Raw genomic sequence first — 18793 nt, forward strand, 5'->3', positions numbered from 1 at the left:
CCATAAAGACTTAAAAAGGAAAATGTAAAAAGTCATGAACAATCAGAAGTCATATAACTGAAACACTTGATAGCTTTAAAGTGCCATTGGCATATATCCCATGAGCCTCTCTTACAAAAAGTTTAAGGTATCACACAGTGAAAACTCCTGCTTGGATATGTTCTTCTTATAGTTTTCACTAAGTGTGTTGGTGAAATGCAAGAAAAATCTCTACGCTAGTGTAAACTAAACCACATTAAGGAGCAGGTCACCTGGTCATGGAAAATACAATTCAGAAGTGTGTTTTTATCTGTTAATTTGCATGTCTCATAGCACAACCCCCATACACTTATTATAAGCATTCACATAAAAACACATACAGATAACATCATCATCCTCTTTGCTGAACTCCTAAGAGCTGCGGACATTGGGGAGTAGACATGGCTAATTAGTGTTAACCCCTCCCACATAATGCTGTATTAGCATACGCTTTCTCCCACAAACTGGTTTCAGTGCTAAGGCCTCTGGAAAGTGAAAATCTCGGCAGTAGACCTATCTGTTCTCGAGGGTTAGCATGACACAGAAACTTTCAGAGCTAAGGCTTCTGCATTGCACTAAGGATTTCTAATCTAAATCCCACAAAATGTCTTACTTCTCATCTGGCCCTGATGTTGACTCAAATTTTAGATCTGTCCCTCCTAAACCTGGTGATCATTGGAGAAAAGGTAGTGACTTTTACTTAATAAACAATGACAATAATTATAGCTATATACTTATTTTACCTCTGAAAATATTGATTAATTCATATTCTATTATCTAGTCAGTGTCTCAGATTAATAGCAATAATAATTGAAAAGCATCCCATTTTATTTCTGGATTTATTCCTGATTCTTTATGGAGTTGTTGAGAGCTATGGGGTATGTGTTTTCATCTCAATGTGCTCCTGAGAAAGCCCAAATCGTGACTTAAAAATCAAAGTGACCAGTTCATTTTCTCTGTTAATAAATATGGAAATGAATAGATAAATAGATGGAACATTGATAAGGATGTAGTATGCCATCAGGTTAACCTTTAGGCATTTATATTTCACATATATGTTAAAATGTGAAATCGATTTAACATCTGTTCTCTTTCCCACTGTCTTGTGGGGAGACGATCCAATCTGGCACAAATGTATACAAGAATAAAATGCCTACATTTACAACATTTTATTTGAGGCTTTAAGTCCTTGATCATTTTTCTGTTATGTCACTGTTCTTGAATACAACAGTACTTTGGTAGTACAGTGCAGTACAGAAGCCCAGAGATACAGGAAATGTGTGTGGAACCATCTATCCATAACCCCTTCTTCCCATTTGGCACATAGGATCTGAGTGTCTCACATCAACAGAGACTGCCACCTAGAGCCAATGTTCACACCTGCCAGGTGGCTGACTACAGTGAAGGTGATTTTAGGTGTTTTTTCATTTACGTGCTTTAAATTATTAGCGCATTTGATCCCATTTCTATTTATATGTGGGTGCAATGCTGGGTGATGTTGGAGTGTACTGGCTCACCAGCAGTTTCGCACAGGAGTGGGCATGACTAGGGTGATAGACAAGCTTAATACCTGTGAAGTAGTATGCAAATACTGAATGATTGGCATGCCATGCCGATTTGCCATTTTTGATTAGCATATGTGATTTGTGAGTGTTCCTGTGGCTGTGAGGCTCTTGAGTTTCAGCAGAGATTCATCAATTAAGAGATGCAGGCCTGTAGGGATATATTTATATATATATATATATATATATATATATATATATATATATTGCTGAGTGCAGCACTATATTCCGAACTAAAGTCATTTAACAGCAAGACACTAAGTGACAGTAAAAGACATAATAGGAAACGTTGATTGAAACAATTGTATTAGTGTTACATATCCATGGCATCTAAGCTGTAGCAGGTTCTGCTGTGACTTTAGAATACCAATACATAAAAATAAAACATACAATACATATAATTGTACTCCTCATGCACGCTGCTTTTTAACACAACAGTAAAAGACAGCTTAGTTTCCATGCCCTCAATTTCATACGTTAGCACCACTTTCCCAAGTAAAACTGTGACGTCTTTTCTCTGAAATGAGCATGTTGATGTTGTGTCCTCACATTCAGTGTGTTGTCAGGCAGCATAACTATCTAAACATGTATGTCCCAGATAATGCATGTTAGAATTCCTACTCTTGGAGTTGGTATTTTGAAGTAGCGGGGGGTGCAGGGGGCTTGCCCACCTGCAAAGGGAAAATAGTGTCGGGACATGACATTATGCACAAAATTAACAAAAAAATTAAGAAAAAAAAGAAACACTCCATAAATACCAAGCCACTATGGCTAGGAAATAGCTGCCTACTACAGTTAGACATACCCCGATGAATATTCAATAGGCCGAGAAACACATGACATTGCTTATTCATGAGTAAACTGTCACATCAACCTGTTGCTGGGTGTTGGGCAGGGTTTGGGCGGTGCTTGCTACTGCACATCTGGTGAGCCAGTACACTACAACATCGCCCATTCTCCCCCCAATTCATCGATTTTAACCGCAATGTGTGAACTCCCATGGCTGCAGGGTTGGGGGGGGCATGGCTAATTAGCATTCACATCTCCCCAGGACTGCTCTATTAGAATATGCCCTCTCCGGAGTGACTTTTCCTGGGGGAGAGAACATGGCTAATTAGCATTAGCCCCTGTCCAGAATACTATATTAGCATAAGGTTTCTCTGGTGAATCCCCTGGGGTCCCTGGGAAGGGAAAATCTGGTCGTCTTTTGTTACTGAGTCTGAGTTCAAAGGTTCAGCGTGACAAGCAGAAACCTTTGCATCTGAGGCTTCCAAATTGAATCAAGTTTTTCTAACTTTGAAGGAGTGTGTGTTCATCTCACTGTATTGTAGAGAAAGCCCAAATCGTCACTTAAAAGGGCAATGAGAAGTTTCTTTTCTCAATTAATAAATATTTAAACAAATAAATAAATTTAACGTTGAGAAGGTTGTAGTATGGGATAAGACTTTTTATTATGTTAAATGTAAAAAACATTTAATCCCTTTTTCTCGTTTCACAATTTCAATAACTCATCGGGAAGAAATACAAACTGGTGCCACATTATACAATATTTTATTTGAAGCTTTCACTTCTCGATCGTGGGTGCAAATAAATGCAGTAATTCTCTTGTTATTACAGCTTGCGGTCCTTATATTACCATGACCAGAAATCCTAGTAATGTATGAATACTCTGGTCAAGCCACTAGTCTTCTGTAAACTCATCATCTGAAATGTTTATTTTGTGCTTAAACCTAATGTTGTGCACCACCACCTGTAATTTAAAAAAAAAACATATATATACTCAGCCCACAAAATGTTGCCAGTATATCGGGGTGTTAGTTGAAAATTTAAATTTTGTACTCAAACCTGGTGGTGTTACCCCACTACCTGCCTATTATTCAAAAAAATATACTCAATCCTCAAAATGTTACCCTTACACATGAATATGAGAGGGACTCATTGCTTTCAACTGATCATAGGATCATAGGATCACAGGATCAAGGAGATTATCAGGCTATCAACACGGACATCATTTTAAGTCTAGCTGTTTCAACCCAATGTAATTCCATAGAGCTACTAGTCAATACCCATGAATGCATTTAGTGATGACTGATCATGTCCAGGAGAGTTGTGGGCACTATCCCTAGAGTGTCCCATCCACTCATCCAGGTTCATCTTGAACAGTGTCATAGATGTGTTGTGCTTCACATGAATTGGTAGCATGTTCCAAAGATGTGGCAGTTGCTGAGAGATAAATCTGTCCTTCCAGCATGTCCTATTTAAGTGGCAGGCCATATTTAGACCCATTTGATTTATGGATATGCAGTATCCCCCACGATCAACAGAATGTTAAAGACATGCAGGTAGGTGCGTGAGTGTATGCCTTCTCTGAAGTTTGGGCATCGGGCTGGCAACTTGACACCGTAATAATCCACTGCCAATCATATGTCAACCAGAGTTCCACTGTGGTGACCTCTAACTGGGAAAATCCAAAAGCCTGAGTAAGTTCATTAGGTTTGGGTCTTGGGCTGCTATCATCTCCCCTAAGATGTCTACACAATATGTAGTATAGTGACAAAGATTTTAGTCAGCCTGTGTATGGGACATGTGGAGGCCCATGATCTTCTTTGTTAGAAACCTCTGAGGTCTCTCCAATTGCTGTAGGTGCTTAATTCGGTACATACCAAATGAGGTGTTATACTCAATTATGGGCCGGATAAGTGATGAGTGTAGAGAGTTATAACTTCTTTTGCTCTTGAGGCGATGCCTTTTCTAATCTGATGCCAATTATAAATATACAAAAGACTATTTTTGAAGGTGTATAAGTATAGCTCTCTACAACAGGCAGTAATTTAGCGAATTCTAAACATTCTGTGTTGTTTGAGCCATAACGTTTCTGAGAAATGCTCAGAAAAGATGTACCCATTTGGGTGCCCTGAGTATGCCTAGCTACACCATGCCCTATACACAGAGTTAAGTATGAGCAGCAGAGGTATACATTGATGGTGCAAGGCCATTGCAAGTTTGTGAGCACAGGCTTGCAGTGTTGACGCAAAGTGCATAAATATATGCTGATGGCTGAGAGTGGGGCAGACACTGTGCTATAGCAAAAGAATCCACAGAAACTGACAGAAAAATGTGCAAAAGTGGGTGCACAACAAAGCATGTCAAAAAAGCATACTGCAGAAGGTGGCATGACAATGTGTGAATGTTTAATGATGTGAAATCCAAACAGGAGAGGTGAATACGACAAAGTAACATGATATACCAACCTGCAGCAGTCCTGTCAATATCAGCATGTGAGCAGTGGACCACCAGTTTTGTAAGTTACTACTAAAACAATATCTAAGCAAAACTTACCTCTGTTCCTGCTCCCAGCTGGTATAAATTTCATGGCCACACCTATTACCTTTTCTCCAAACACTTGTCTTTTCCACTTCCACTGGTTGTTTTCCCCATCGAGCCAGAAAGATACTCAATAAACCACAAGGAGTAATTTTGCTTACATAAATTATATGAATCACAGGCTCTGTTTGACAAGACTCAAGCTCTTCTTCTATCTAATTAGATCAGCCACTATCTCACTGTCCCTCTTTGTCACAGTTTCATCACTCCCTGTCCTCATCTAACCAAAACGTATAGCAGTCCAAGTAGCCCCAACCATTCTCACTTTACTAATTACTTTACTTCTCAGTCTTAAATTAACAATATTCATAAATGCTCTGCTACAAACATATGTCATACTATATTACATTATCAACCACCTTCCCCCTTTCTAATATTCCCATAGTTAAGTTGCCTTTTATTTTCATTATTTAAATTACTAGAAATTGCAGGTAATATTACAATATCTTTTCAATGTTATATCTTTCTGTCTCTACTATATACAAGCCTGTGTCTAATTCTACTGAATGATCAACACTGAGTAAACCCACACACGCCACATACATTCCTCTGTTTCAAAATGATGTTTTTGTAAGCTATTGTAAAGCTTTTCTCTCATGAATGTACACTTACCTATAATTTGCATTCCTTCTGATATCATGTCATTTTATTTTATGTACATGTTAAAAGTGGTGTTAAATGTGAAGCGTTTCTCCCTGGGCCTCTGTTGAACAAGGGTTTTATCCCAGCCAAACTTTCCCAGTAAATAAAGATAGATGGATAAATAAATATGGTATCCTAGGGAATGTCCTTCCATCAATGCAGTCCACATGTCAGTGCATCTACAGTTTCCTAACAAGGGGAGATACTGCAGCAGTCAAAATAACAGCAATCTTAAAAGACACATTAGGGAAATGTAGCACATGCGCAGACTGTAAGCAGAACATTGTAAAACAACATTCAGCCCACAGGAGATTCAAGATCCACAACCAGTGAGTGCATTGACACAGTAAAAATTATTTCATGAGTACACTGAGACACTGAAAGAGTTAGAGTAAAGGTATTAATTGTACTTTGTTTTATTTTAGCTTGGTTTTGTCATAGGACTTGCCATTCTGGCATATATGGCCACTGACATTACTTATTGCCAAATGCCACTCAACATATGAGTATAGAAATACAACCTTTTTGTTTTTATAAGCACATTGTTGGAATGTGTGCATTGTTTCTATCTGCGTTTGATCAAATTATTGATTGGAAATGAGCATATAGGAAAGAGATAAAAAGGGGAAACAAGCAAAAAACAGAGCACAAGTTGTGCCGCCATGGAATGAGCACAATGAAAGTGGAATAGGGACCCATATTTCTCAATTTCTATGCAGAACAATGGAACACAAATCCATTATATATATCGATATATATATATATATATATATATATATATATATATATATATATATATATATACACACACACACACACACACACACACACACACACACACACACACATATATTTACAAAGTACCAGCATCCCCAACATAATTCACAACTTGATGATAGGAATGTTTCATTTCAGGGAGACACAAACCATGATAGCAAGAAAAGAGACATAAACCTGAATAGAATTGAACCCAGGCCTTTGGTGCTGGTATTTTTTTAGAGCAGTGCACTAGCAAGGCACATCACTGAAACAGTCATATGAAAAGTTTCTGAAAAAAACACATTTCAGGAGAACACAATCTATGCTACCAAAAAAGGAGTCATGCACCTGAATAGAATTGAACCCATGCTTTTGTTGATGTTTTTTTAAACCATACACTAGCAGAGCATGTTCCAGAATCACTCATAGAAAAGGTTTCCAAAAACACATTTCAGGAAATTCAACCCAAGACAGCAAGATAAAAACAATACAACTGAAGGGACTTGAGCCCATGCTTTTGTTATTGATATGCTCTTACCCAGTGTGCAAGCAAGGTATGCTGCAGAAGAACACATAAGATAAGCTTCTGAAAAATATATTTCAGGGGAATGCAATCCATGATAGCAAGAAAAAGAGACTTACAACGGAATGGGACAGAACCCACACCTGAGTTATTGATATTATCTAGACCAATGCATGCCATGGAATCACTCTTAGGAATTATTTCTGAAACACACATTTCAGGAGAATGCAACTGTTGATAGCAAAAAGAAAGACACATACACCTGAATGGATCTGAAGCCACATCTTGGCTACTCACATTTTCTAGACCAGTGCATTAGTACAGCATGCCAATGAGGCACTCATAAGAAAGACCTTTGAAAAACACATTTCAGTGGAATGTTCAAATGGTTTGACTGAAAACTGTATATTGTAAAACAACATACAACCCAGTGGATTGATAATGCACACACTGCAAAATATACATACGAGGTTTACCTTATTTCACATTATCGATAATTTGTACATGATGCTAATTGTTTTACAGATTAATACATGGTAGACTTTACTGGATTTGAAGCTCTGCCTCCCTAATATATTCTAAACCGGGTTTTAGTAAAAGAAAACAGTGTTGAAGACTGAAAAATGAACTGAACAACAGAAAACAGTCCATGGATTAAACTCCTCCAACTAGTGTATTCACAATGTACACATCACTACAAAACTTACACACACATGTTATGTTTATCTCATTTCATACCTGCATTATAAGCGATCAGTGTATGGCAAGGATTGTTTTGTAGACCTCAGTGGATTTGAACATTTAAGTGGTATTGTCTAAACCAATGCATTAGTGAATAAAACCACAGCAGAATTCAAGCTGTCAGAAAACATACATTTCACAGGAATGTTAGAAGTGTTGAGGATGGCAAAATGAACATTATTAAACAACATATAACTATCAGAGGATCAAAACCCTCTACTTAGTATATTAACAATGTACACTACTTCATAACTACATTACAGCAAAACTATTGACCACCTTATTTCAGTATTGCTTGGTGACACACATCAGTGGTCAGCTACGTTGTGTGATGGATGTCAAGATCGTAGCCATTTTGCCATAGATGAAAAGTGTCCTTTCTCTGTGGTTATATATGGACAATAAGTTGCTTTCTGGTAACTACTGCACAATGTATGATCACCTTTTTAGACATAAGTGTCGTATGCTAATGTATTCCAGAAAGGGTGAAGGACAGAGATGAAAAATGTCACCAAGTAGATGGTACAGTTCAAACTGAGGAGATAAAGACTGAGCAGGAGGAATGTCAGTAAAGAAGAAAGTTATGCATCAATGGATTTGAACTCACGTCTTTCATATTGATAGGGCACAATGATCTGCATTAGCAAGGGGAGCCACTGAAACATTTAAACTAAAAGGCATCATAAAATATGTCTACTTCAGTAGACCAAAATCTCACGTACCCAACCTTTAAAATACCGAGACAACAAGACCGATAAACCAGAACACTCACAACCTGGAATACCGACTTCCACTCCTGATATATATCTGCTTGGCCAACCTAAAAAACAAGTTAAAACTGAAGCAACTTAAACCTACCCCATGTGGAGGGTTGCACCCCCCCACACCCCCCCTAACTAAATATACCAACTCCGAGGTCGCACTATAGTGGGGGTAAGGGGCAAAGTTCAACATGGTGGCCAAGTGGTTACTTAGAAAGGCAAAAAGGTGAACCAAAAGATAAAGTGGAGTCAACAAACAAATGTCCAATCAGCAAACAAATAAGAAAACTCCACAGCGTTGTATTGACCTTTTAATAAAAAAAGTAAAGCTTTCAGACAATGAGTCTTTCTTCAGTGTTAATAAGATTCATAGTGAGGACTAACCTCTTTTATATTAAAACTCAAAACACATGACACAGCCCTAACCTATCACATACTAACAATCAATTTTTCAATCAATAATTCTAAACAGTTATTAAAGAAATATATCACATTCTAAACACATATATTCACTCTACATAACTTACTATAGTTATACAAAGTTACAATTCATATAAAATTACTTAATATTTAATAGACTTGCTAGTCATTTCTTCATGAATAAAATATATACATCACATTCTAAAGGCATGTACTAAGCTATAATCCACATAACAATTCTTAATGTTCAGTAGATTTTCTATTACTTTCTTTTCAGTTTCAAAAATATACTATATTCTAAAGGCATGTAGCTACACCATTATAGCTTATTCTATTTCCTATGCAGGTTTTTTACAATTTAGTGAACTTGCTGCAGTTTACTTTCCAGTATAGGTTTTAGTGTGACTTGTTTGTTCAAACCAGGGTAGGAGTCTGCATGTAGGCGGATAATCCACTCATATTCTTTAGTATCTAATCTATTAATCAAGTCACCATGTCTAACATTAGCAGTTATAGCATCTATTACACAGAACAAGAGATAATGCGTTGCATCAGTCTCCTGTATGTGTTGGGTTAAGGAGTTAGTAATTACTTTCCTCCTTATTTCTGACTTATGTTCAACAATCCTGTCTCTTAATCACCTGGCAGATTTGCCAATATAATAACTGGAACATTGTTGGCATAATGCCAAATAAATCACATTGGTAGTATTACATGTAGCTGTGCATAGAAAACTAAACCTTTTACCATTTAATGGATGTATAAATTCAGTTAATGTGATTATATTAATGCAACGTGTACAATTGTAACAGGGGTAGGTGCCTTTTCTGTTATAAGCAATAGAACCTGCCGTATTTCTGGTAAAATCCTTATAGCATAGTTATTTTTTTAAATTACTACAGTTCCAATAAGTAAAGCATGGTTTGTCTGGAAGCCATTTTTCATGGCCAGGTATAGCTTTTAATATATGCCAATTATTTTTCATGACTTCTTCCACAGATTTACTTATTCTACTATAAGTGGTCAGATTTCTCATGGTATTATCAGAGGAGGGTTGGTATCAACTACTTCATTTTTATCAGAAAAATATGGCCTAGCCTTTCCTTCTCTCATGGATATCACTTAATTTCTAATCCCATCAAGTTCGCCCAAATCATAACCTCTTTCTAATAATTCAGTAGTCATAACTTGCATCTGTTTATGGCATATTTCATCTTGTGCATTTAGTCCACTAGCACGTAAATACTGACTCTTCAGTATTCCCTTAAAGACATGTCTGGCATGCATACTAGTTTTATGTACGTACTTGTTAACTTCCACATCTTTTTTATATATACTAGTGTCTAATACACCTTCATTTTTAGACAAAGTGACGTCCAAAAAATTAATGTTAGACTCCGAATATTTCATCTCAAATTTCAAAAAGTCATTAATATTGTTTAGATAATCATAAAAATTTTTAGCTCATTACTAGTGCCATGTCATGCCAGAAAAATGTAATCCACAAAGCGCTTGTAGAACAATATCTTAGATGCATATCTATTGGCTTGACCAAATACGTTTATCTCTTCCCACTTACTTAGTGTTAAGCTAGCATAGGTGTTTGCAATCGCTGTACCCATGGCTATACCTGATGTCTGTTGGTATAGTTGTTTATTGAACACAAAAACATTGTTCTGCAATACTAGTTCGAGTAATTCACAGAGTGTCTCAATATGTCTAGCAGATACATGACTACATTCCAAAAGTATTTCCCTTATTTTTTCTATCTCAAAGTCATTAGGGATCACTTAATATCTAAAGTCACCAACAAAAAGTTTTTTTCTCCCATTATACCATATATAAAGTTGCATAAGGAAGTCTCCGGTGTCCTTTATATAACTTGGTACACCTTGTAAAAAAACTTTAAGAGCTCTCTCTAAATACACAGATAAAGGTTCAGTGGCCCACCCACAGCCAGACACTATGGGCCTCATTGGTGGCTTATTTACTGACTTATGTATTTTGGGCAAGCCATATAAAATGGGTATTGTAGGACAAGTAACAGTAAAGAAATTAAAGGTCTCTATATCTATGTTATTCATCAACTGTAGGTCATAAATGACCATATTTATTCTTGAAATAATCACATTGACATCCCTATCAGATATTAACTTAAATGTATCTATGTCCGAAATAAGTTTATTCATTGCTTGAAGGTAGTCGTTGGTATTCATAATCACTATACTACCCCCTTTGTCCGCCTCCTTAATTATTAAATCTGGATTATTTTCCAAAGCCTTTAATGCTACGGATTCTTCTTTTGTAAGATTGTATGTTTTTTATAGCAATTGTCACCATAAATTTGTCTAATTTGTTTCTCACATAAATCATTAAACACAGTCACTATTGGGTCACTATAGGGTATAAAAGTACTCGTTCTCTTACACCCAATACTTGTATGGACATCTGAATTCTTAAAAATATTCTTCAGATTTAAACTGTGTAAAAACATTTTTAGGTCAGTAACATTCACTACATTATCTGTAGCCATTGGTATAAATTTTAGCCCTTTAAAAAGTAAAGAAAATTCAATATCAGTTAACTGATAGTCAGATAAATTCACCACAAATTTCTTACGAGTCTCATTAAGCAACATTTCAGCACTAGAAACCTCGACATTGCCATTTAAATTCTCAACATTAATTACCGCTGCTTGTTGACTAAGTAAATTTACCACAAATTTCTTATGAGTTTCATTAAGCAACAAAGCAGTCTCAACATCGCCATTTAGAAGTTCAGCATTATTTGCCGCTACTTCTTGATTCACCTTGTTGACATTTAAAGTTTCAATGTTACCCATTACTATTTCAATATTGCCATTAAAAGTTTCAGTATTAGTTGTAGTTACTTGTTGGTTCAAATTATTAGCGTTTAAAGTCTCAGTGTTACTCACTACTAAAACAATTACAGTGCTGCATGATCAGTGTCCATATTGTTTGTGCATGTCAAAGATTTGTCTTCATTTTTGACATGATGGAAAGCATAATTTCCCTGTAGTTATAAATGACCAGCAACTTTGCTCTGTGCCAGTGTGCCAGCTGTCACATAACATATTGACCACAGAAAGATGATTTTGAATTATAAACCCTTTGTGAGCATGTGTATTTTGTTTTCATATATTTTTTGACCATATTATGTGAAGTAAATGGGAGTATAAAACAGAGAAAAAAATGGGGAAGCAAGTAGAGGATACAACATAAGGTGAAGAAATGAGTAATGAGCAAGAAGGAGGTGAAATAGGAGCATTCCTCTCAGTTTCTTACCTCAGTAATGGTGTTGATCCACAACAATAGTAATATGTATTGACAGTAATTATAAGTGGTTGTCAACTGCACTTTGTAGGCTGAACAACTGGATCCAATCATGCATACATTACTGAAACATCCTGGAAGTTGAGACATATGTGTGGGAGTATTTATTTATTTATTTATTTATTTATTTTTGTGGGACAGGTGCCCTTTTATTTTTTAATTGAGAAGGGAAGGAAGTCAGGGAAGTAAGAGGTATGTAAGAGGAGGACAGGTAGAATATGGGAAAAGACAGGCATGACTGACAGGTGTGGGGTGACACAAATTTGGAGGGGAATGGTACAGGTCCATTATGTTGCTGTCATGGAGGGCATGAAATATTAAGCACAGTCAGAAGGCACCACACCTCCAGGGGTGACCTGTCATACAGATTATTTGCTATAAGAGCGTCTTGCTGATACATGTTTACAATAGCTATGGCAACCCCTAATATTGTACACTGACTTACACTGTGTTAACATCAGCATCTGTTTGTGAATAGACTTTGTAGTTGCAACATGTAAACATTTCTGGTTTGCTCTACCCTGTTGTTTAGCCTCATTTTCATATGTGGAACGTGATTATGTGTTCATTAGCATATACCATGACTGAGCATGATATTTCAACTGTCTGCATCATGTTGCATGTTTATTTGCATTGCACACACCCTGCTTATCGCTGCTCCTTAAGCTAATTTGTTTACCATGATGCTGCCAAGTTTTTTGAATTCAGCCATGTATCCCTCATCACTGATAGCTGTTTAATTTGTGCTGTAGATACCACTACCATTTTTGTGAAGTATTAGTAAATAATGGAAACCATCTTTCATATATTTAGAACAAGAAAATAGAAGATACTGTAAAACATTAGCCGTGAGAAAACACTACCACAAAAGGATATTAGCAATGTAGCCAAATTCAAAACAATCTAACAATATCTATGTCATAATGCAATGCATCATGGGAAATGTATGGAAATTGGCTCCTTTTTTGAAATGCCAGCTCCCTACTGAAATGTTGAGACTCATAAAGCTGAGTCCCATCACTCTGTCAAAATAAAAATAAAAGACCAAAAGTACAGCAGAAGAGCAAATATCAAATAGCACTTATATTTTAAACTTCTTTTTTGCAGTAGGGTCCCTGATGTTGGGATGAAGTCCCCTACATCCCTGAATGGGTATACGTGTGTGTGCATGTATCAGCCCCAAAACTGCCATACCTTAGATAAACGAGAATATTCTGAAAAATAGCAGTCAGGCATAGTATATGTTAGTCCAGATTTCCAGCCATTCACTCTCGACATCAATGGAGTTGGCATTTTGAATCCTGGCCTTTCAAACAGTTACCGTGCAAAATGAAAATCCTCTTGAAGTAACGTAGACTGTTTCAACTTTAAACCATACTTGATGGTACCAAAGGATGTCTCAATTTTCTTAAATTAATAACTAATTAAATAATTTGTAATAAAGGTATTTTTCTCATTGACATTATTCTGCACTACAGTGCTAGAAAGTTATGAAGGACAACAATGACAAAGGATTTTTAGGATGATGTCATTGTGAATAAGCATCTTGTGACTTTTCTTATAGCCTGTGATTTTGATTTATGTATTCGGTTTATTTTGTGTTTCCTGTGTTTTTAACAGTTTCCCATAAGTTAAGCATCCTCTTATTAGGTTAATAACATTTTTTTGCATATTTTAGGTCTGTCTTATCGATGGTTATTGAACGAGTTTCCTAAATTTATCTCCCCTGATGGAAGACACTTCATTTCCCAGGTGACTGGTAATCTCTACTTTGCCAAGACAGAGGCAGCTGACAAGGGAGCATATTCCTGCCTAGCCACTAGCAATGCAATCTCCAAGAGCTCATTCAGCAAATTCATCCAGCTGAATGTATTCAATGAGGGTAAGTGTCCTGATTTGTGAAAGGGACGAAGAAGTCAACAGTGGTCATTAGGGAAATGAGGAGTGGTAGAAATTACAATAACGTTCACCTGCAGTTGCAAAAGGAATATTTTATATTCAGGATGACAAGTGATAAAAGGGTTCTTTGCTCCAGACCAGATTTAGACTTAAACCATAAGCCCTGGCAGATGAGCAGAAAGATAAGGACTGCAATGCTGGTATGGTGTGGCCCTTTACAGAAAGCAATAAACCAAGGCCTTTGTTCTTTTCTAAAACAATATGGAGTCTGTATGAAAGCATTTTTTTTCCTTCAGTGTCCTTTCAGAAATTTCTCCCTGAGAGCTAGTTCTTACACCTACCAAAACAGTTACAGAAAGAAGTTTACACCAGCAAGTGTGTTTACAAACTCTTCATTACAGGTGCTTTAAGAGCTGTGTATATGTGTGCAAAGTGCAAGAAATATAAAGATAATAATTTTTCTTTTCAGACTAACAATCAGTGCTTGGATTATGATTAAGAAAAAACTGTAAAGTGCAATCAGCCAGGGAAAAATGTTTTGATTTAATTGCATTGTCTCAAAAGCGTATTGCTTTCCCAGTAGTACTGAGATTTATATCCCTTGTAGGCTAATTTTCAGACTGATTTTAGACAATGTAAAGGTAAGTGAAATGAACAGAAAATGTTCTCTTTGATGCAGTTTATTTCATGTATGCAGTAGGGACAATAAATATGTTCTACTGTTGCATTACTACCTGATTAAATACATATATTTTAAATTATTTGGACTCTTTTAATAAAAGAAAATGGCATAAAACTTAGCTGGTCATTTTCAAGGATAACATGTGAGCCTTACCCCACATACATTTTCAGGTATGTAGGAGAGAAGAAGAAGGCAGGTAGAAAGATTGGTGAATTAGCTTAAGAAAGGCAAAAAGATGCAAAGATAAATAAAATATGTCAGGCGATAGCTACTTAATATTGGTATTCAGCAGGGAGAAAGAAGAAAGGGTTCCATTCGGGAATGGCAGCACTGGTGAAGGAGTTATTAATCATATTGGTAGGTAAAGACAGAAAAATAGGGCGTCTAGGGACTCTGAAGGAGAATACGCTGCAGGCACCAGATGAGATTTTGTCTAAAATGTTAAAAAAGGCTTGAGGAGTCACCTGTGTAATAAGACTTTTCAACAGGGCTGTTTGGATGACTGCAGTCATGGGAGACTAAAGGCAGTGGGGGTGGCATTCTATAAATGTATAAAATATAAGTCTAGAAAGTACATACTGGTGAAGCTAAATGCAGTAGTCAGCAGAACCATGGAGACAGAAGACATCGCTCACAATATTCATATGGTAGAATTGCTCACAATGTTCCTGTGGTAGAATTGCTGACAATGTTCCTGTGGTAGAATCACTCACAATGTTCCTGTGGTAGAATCGCTCACAATGTTCCTGTGGTAGAATCACTCACAATGTTCCTGTTGTAGAATCACTCACAATGTTCCTATTGTAGAATCACTCACAATGTTCCTATGGTAGAATCACTCACAATGTTCCTGTGGTAGAATCACTCACAATGTTCCTGTGGTAGAATCACTCACAATGTTCCTGTGGTAGAATCGCTCACAATGTTCCTATGGTAGAATCGCTCACAATGTTCCTATGGTAGAATCACTCACAATGTTCCTATGGTAGACAGGTTGCTGAATGAGTTTTATTTTGATTTTGCAATGTGTCGATGCTGCCAGTTTAGCCTGGTCCAGTTTAATGACTTGCTTGCTAGGAAAGTGGGCAGGGGCAAACAAAAGTTAATAAAATGAATAAAACCTAAAATAGTAAATTGTGAATGTGATTTATCTTGGATTCAATAAAGTCTTTGATCCAGTCCTTTATCACAGGATCCATTGCAAAATGAGAGGAGTAAAAGTGGGTTACAAACTATGCAAATGGTACAGAAGTGGTAAAAAGACAGGGATAGAAAGTGGGTGTTAGGTGAGGAAAACACTAACAAGTGGTGTCCCAGAGGGGCTAGTCATAGGTCTATCGTTATTTAACTTGTTCATCCTGGACATCAAGTAGCGCACAAAGGAGGGTAATCATTTTGCTGATTGCACAAAAGTAGTTCTTAAGGGTAGGGAATAACCTTAGGTGGAAGTATAAACCTAGAGAGGGACCAACATAAGCTGGATCATGGTCCTAGGACTGGCAACTGTTCAAAGTACATGGTGGTTATTCTGAAGAATGTCAACCCAGAGGCAGGTTATGCACCTGGTTGGGTAGGGAGGATCAGGATTAAAATCCATAATAGGGAAACATTTTATGGATTAATTTTAAGAAGAGCATAAACCATTGAGATATATGGGAAGTGACAATAACAAAATGTAAACCAGAAGCTTGAGTACACAGCAAGAGGGTATAATTCACAGAAATGTGTAATACTTCCCTATGAGGTGCTGCCTGAGATATTAATAAAGTACTGAGTGCAGTTCTGAAGGCCGTACAAGTGGAGGTTACTCTGACAGAAAGGCTACACAGAAAGGTAACATGGATGAGGTGGTAAATGAATGCAATGTCTTGGGAAAGTCACAGGAAGCTTGATCTGTGTTAACCAGAAAAGACGAGAGAATGAGTAATTATACAGGTTTATAACTCAGTGATGTAAGGCATGATGAGATAACTCTGTGTAGGAAGGGGCATAACCATTAAACCAGGGGATCACAATTTAACATCAGTGTGAATAAACATTGTTTTCATTAGAAGATGTGGAAGAAATCGATCTGACAGAATGGATGGTAGAGGCTAAGACAACTAAGGGCTTTTAGAAAGATTAAGATTCTTGAAATGTTAGGATGGAATGTGAAAGGGCAATGCTTTTCACTATCTGTACCACTTCGGCAGACCAAATAGACTTACAATCTCTTTCCACCATCTTCCTTATGTAATGTAATGTAATGCAATTTAAAAGTGATTTGCTCAAATTTACATGTTGTTCAAGTGAAGAATGTACGACTTAAACACGGGCCTGAAATAACCATGTCACACCTCATTATGGTATAGCAAGGGATAGGCATAGGAGTGTACCACTGGCGCATACTATTTATACATCCAGGGATGCAAGAAGAGGAAGAAGAGGAAACTGGGAAAGTGTACAGTACTGAGAGGGTGAATCCAACATGACACACACTAGATGCTGGGTGGTATTTGCAGAATACCATCAGTCTTCGTTTCTATAGTGACATCAATAAAAAACAAATAAATGTTATTAAACTCCATCTTAGGATGGTGGAAAAGACAAGAGGAGACTAACATAGCAAAAATCTATAGCATAACTATAAGGTTCTGAGAGAATGTAAGGTGGAATATCACTTGGATAGGAAAATGCCACATTAATATAATGAGTGAATGTTAACAACAATGTACAATAAAACTGTTTTGACACAGAAGTAAAGTATTATTATGTAGTATTACATCCATTACTGTCAGTGTTTTTGTATCACTTTATAAGTAGCAAAGTATACCACAAATGATTTGTCCTCTGACAAAAAAAAATAAACGCTAAGGGCTCATGACACTCCATAACCTCAAGTGAAATCAGACTGCTGCATTTCTCCGTATATCATCCCTTAAAATCAAATTATTGTGTTATGATATGAAAATCTTACATAAAAGACACAAAATACAGCTTTAAAGTGACATGCATATGAACAAATCCTTATTTATTATTATTAGTAGTAGTATTATTATTATTATTATTACAGATTGTCTTTTCCATTTTGTATTTAATAGGTTCTTTTATTTTTTTTCTTTTCTCAGCAGGTAAAAGCACAGGAAGGAGCTAATTCAGTTGTTATTGCCATATCGCTTTCCTGAGTGTACGTTTATTGTATTGTATTATAAATGCATATTGGTAGCCTAATATTATGAATATTTATAGGAGGTAAGTACTTGTGTAAGATTATCAAACATGGACTGAAACAGTAAATAGCAGAGCTTTACAGGAGTGTTTCTTGCACTACTGGTCGCAAGAAAACAGAACACTCTTACCATCCTGGTAAACAAAGGGCAATAAATAAATGCTGTTTGTCTCTTTACATTAACCAGTTCCATTTAATAGGACTGGGTTCTGGCAAATTAAAATTAATTTTATGTTTAGCAGCAGTAAGAAGTTTTTTCCTTTTTATACACAGGAATCTCAGAAAGAGTTAAATGCCCTGTGGTGAATAAAGTTATGACATTTTGCAGCATGCCCTGAAAACAAGTAGGAGATACTGCAGTGGTACAGTGGTAGCGTTGTTACCTCACAGCAAGAGGTTCTCCCATTCGATTCTCGGCTTGGCCTAGGAGCGCCTTCTGTGTAGAGTCTGTATGTCCTCCCCGTGGTTGGGTGGCATCCGAAAGACATGCGTGCGTAAATGGGCATGCCTTCATTAAAGGTTGGGCGTCGAGCTGGCACCTCAGCATTTCATAAAAATCTACTGCCAATCATTAGTGGACCGGAGTTCTGTTGTGGTGACCCCTTATTGAGAAAAGCCGAAAGACAAAACAAAAAACTCCGAAAACAAGTAGGAACGTTGGGGCATGAGGCAAGCAGTAGAACAATATAAGTAAATAAAAGTAATTAAACAAAACACTAAAGCATCCAAAAATAAGAAACTGAAGAAGAGGTGAAGTACAATAATGCCAAGAAATGTATAGTTATCCCCTTTGGGAAAAATCATGTGCCCATGAATTGCCACATAGGTGGCAGTGCACTAA

At 36.7% G+C, this 18793-nt stretch overlaps 1 protein-coding gene across 2 annotated transcripts in view; it reads left to right on the plus strand.

Annotated features, from left to right (window-relative positions):
* CNTN2 (contactin 2) overlaps positions 1-18793 on the plus strand; it is a 907647-nt gene that overhangs the window by 537070 nt on the left and 351784 nt on the right. For both annotated transcript variants that reach the window (XM_044076798.1, XM_044076799.1), the window contains one exon: positions 13842-14045. In XM_044076798.1, the coding sequence (XP_043932733.1) occupies positions 13842-14045 (204 nt within the window). The remainder of the gene's footprint in view (positions 1-13841; positions 14046-18793) is intronic.

The sequence above is a fragment of the Protopterus annectens genome, chromosome 7.part0 (genome assembly GCF_019279795.1).
Source record: "Protopterus annectens isolate FY-2018-M chromosome 7.part0, PAN1.0, whole genome shotgun sequence".
Classification (NCBI taxonomy): Eukaryota; Metazoa; Chordata; order Ceratodontiformes; family Protopteridae; genus Protopterus; species Protopterus annectens.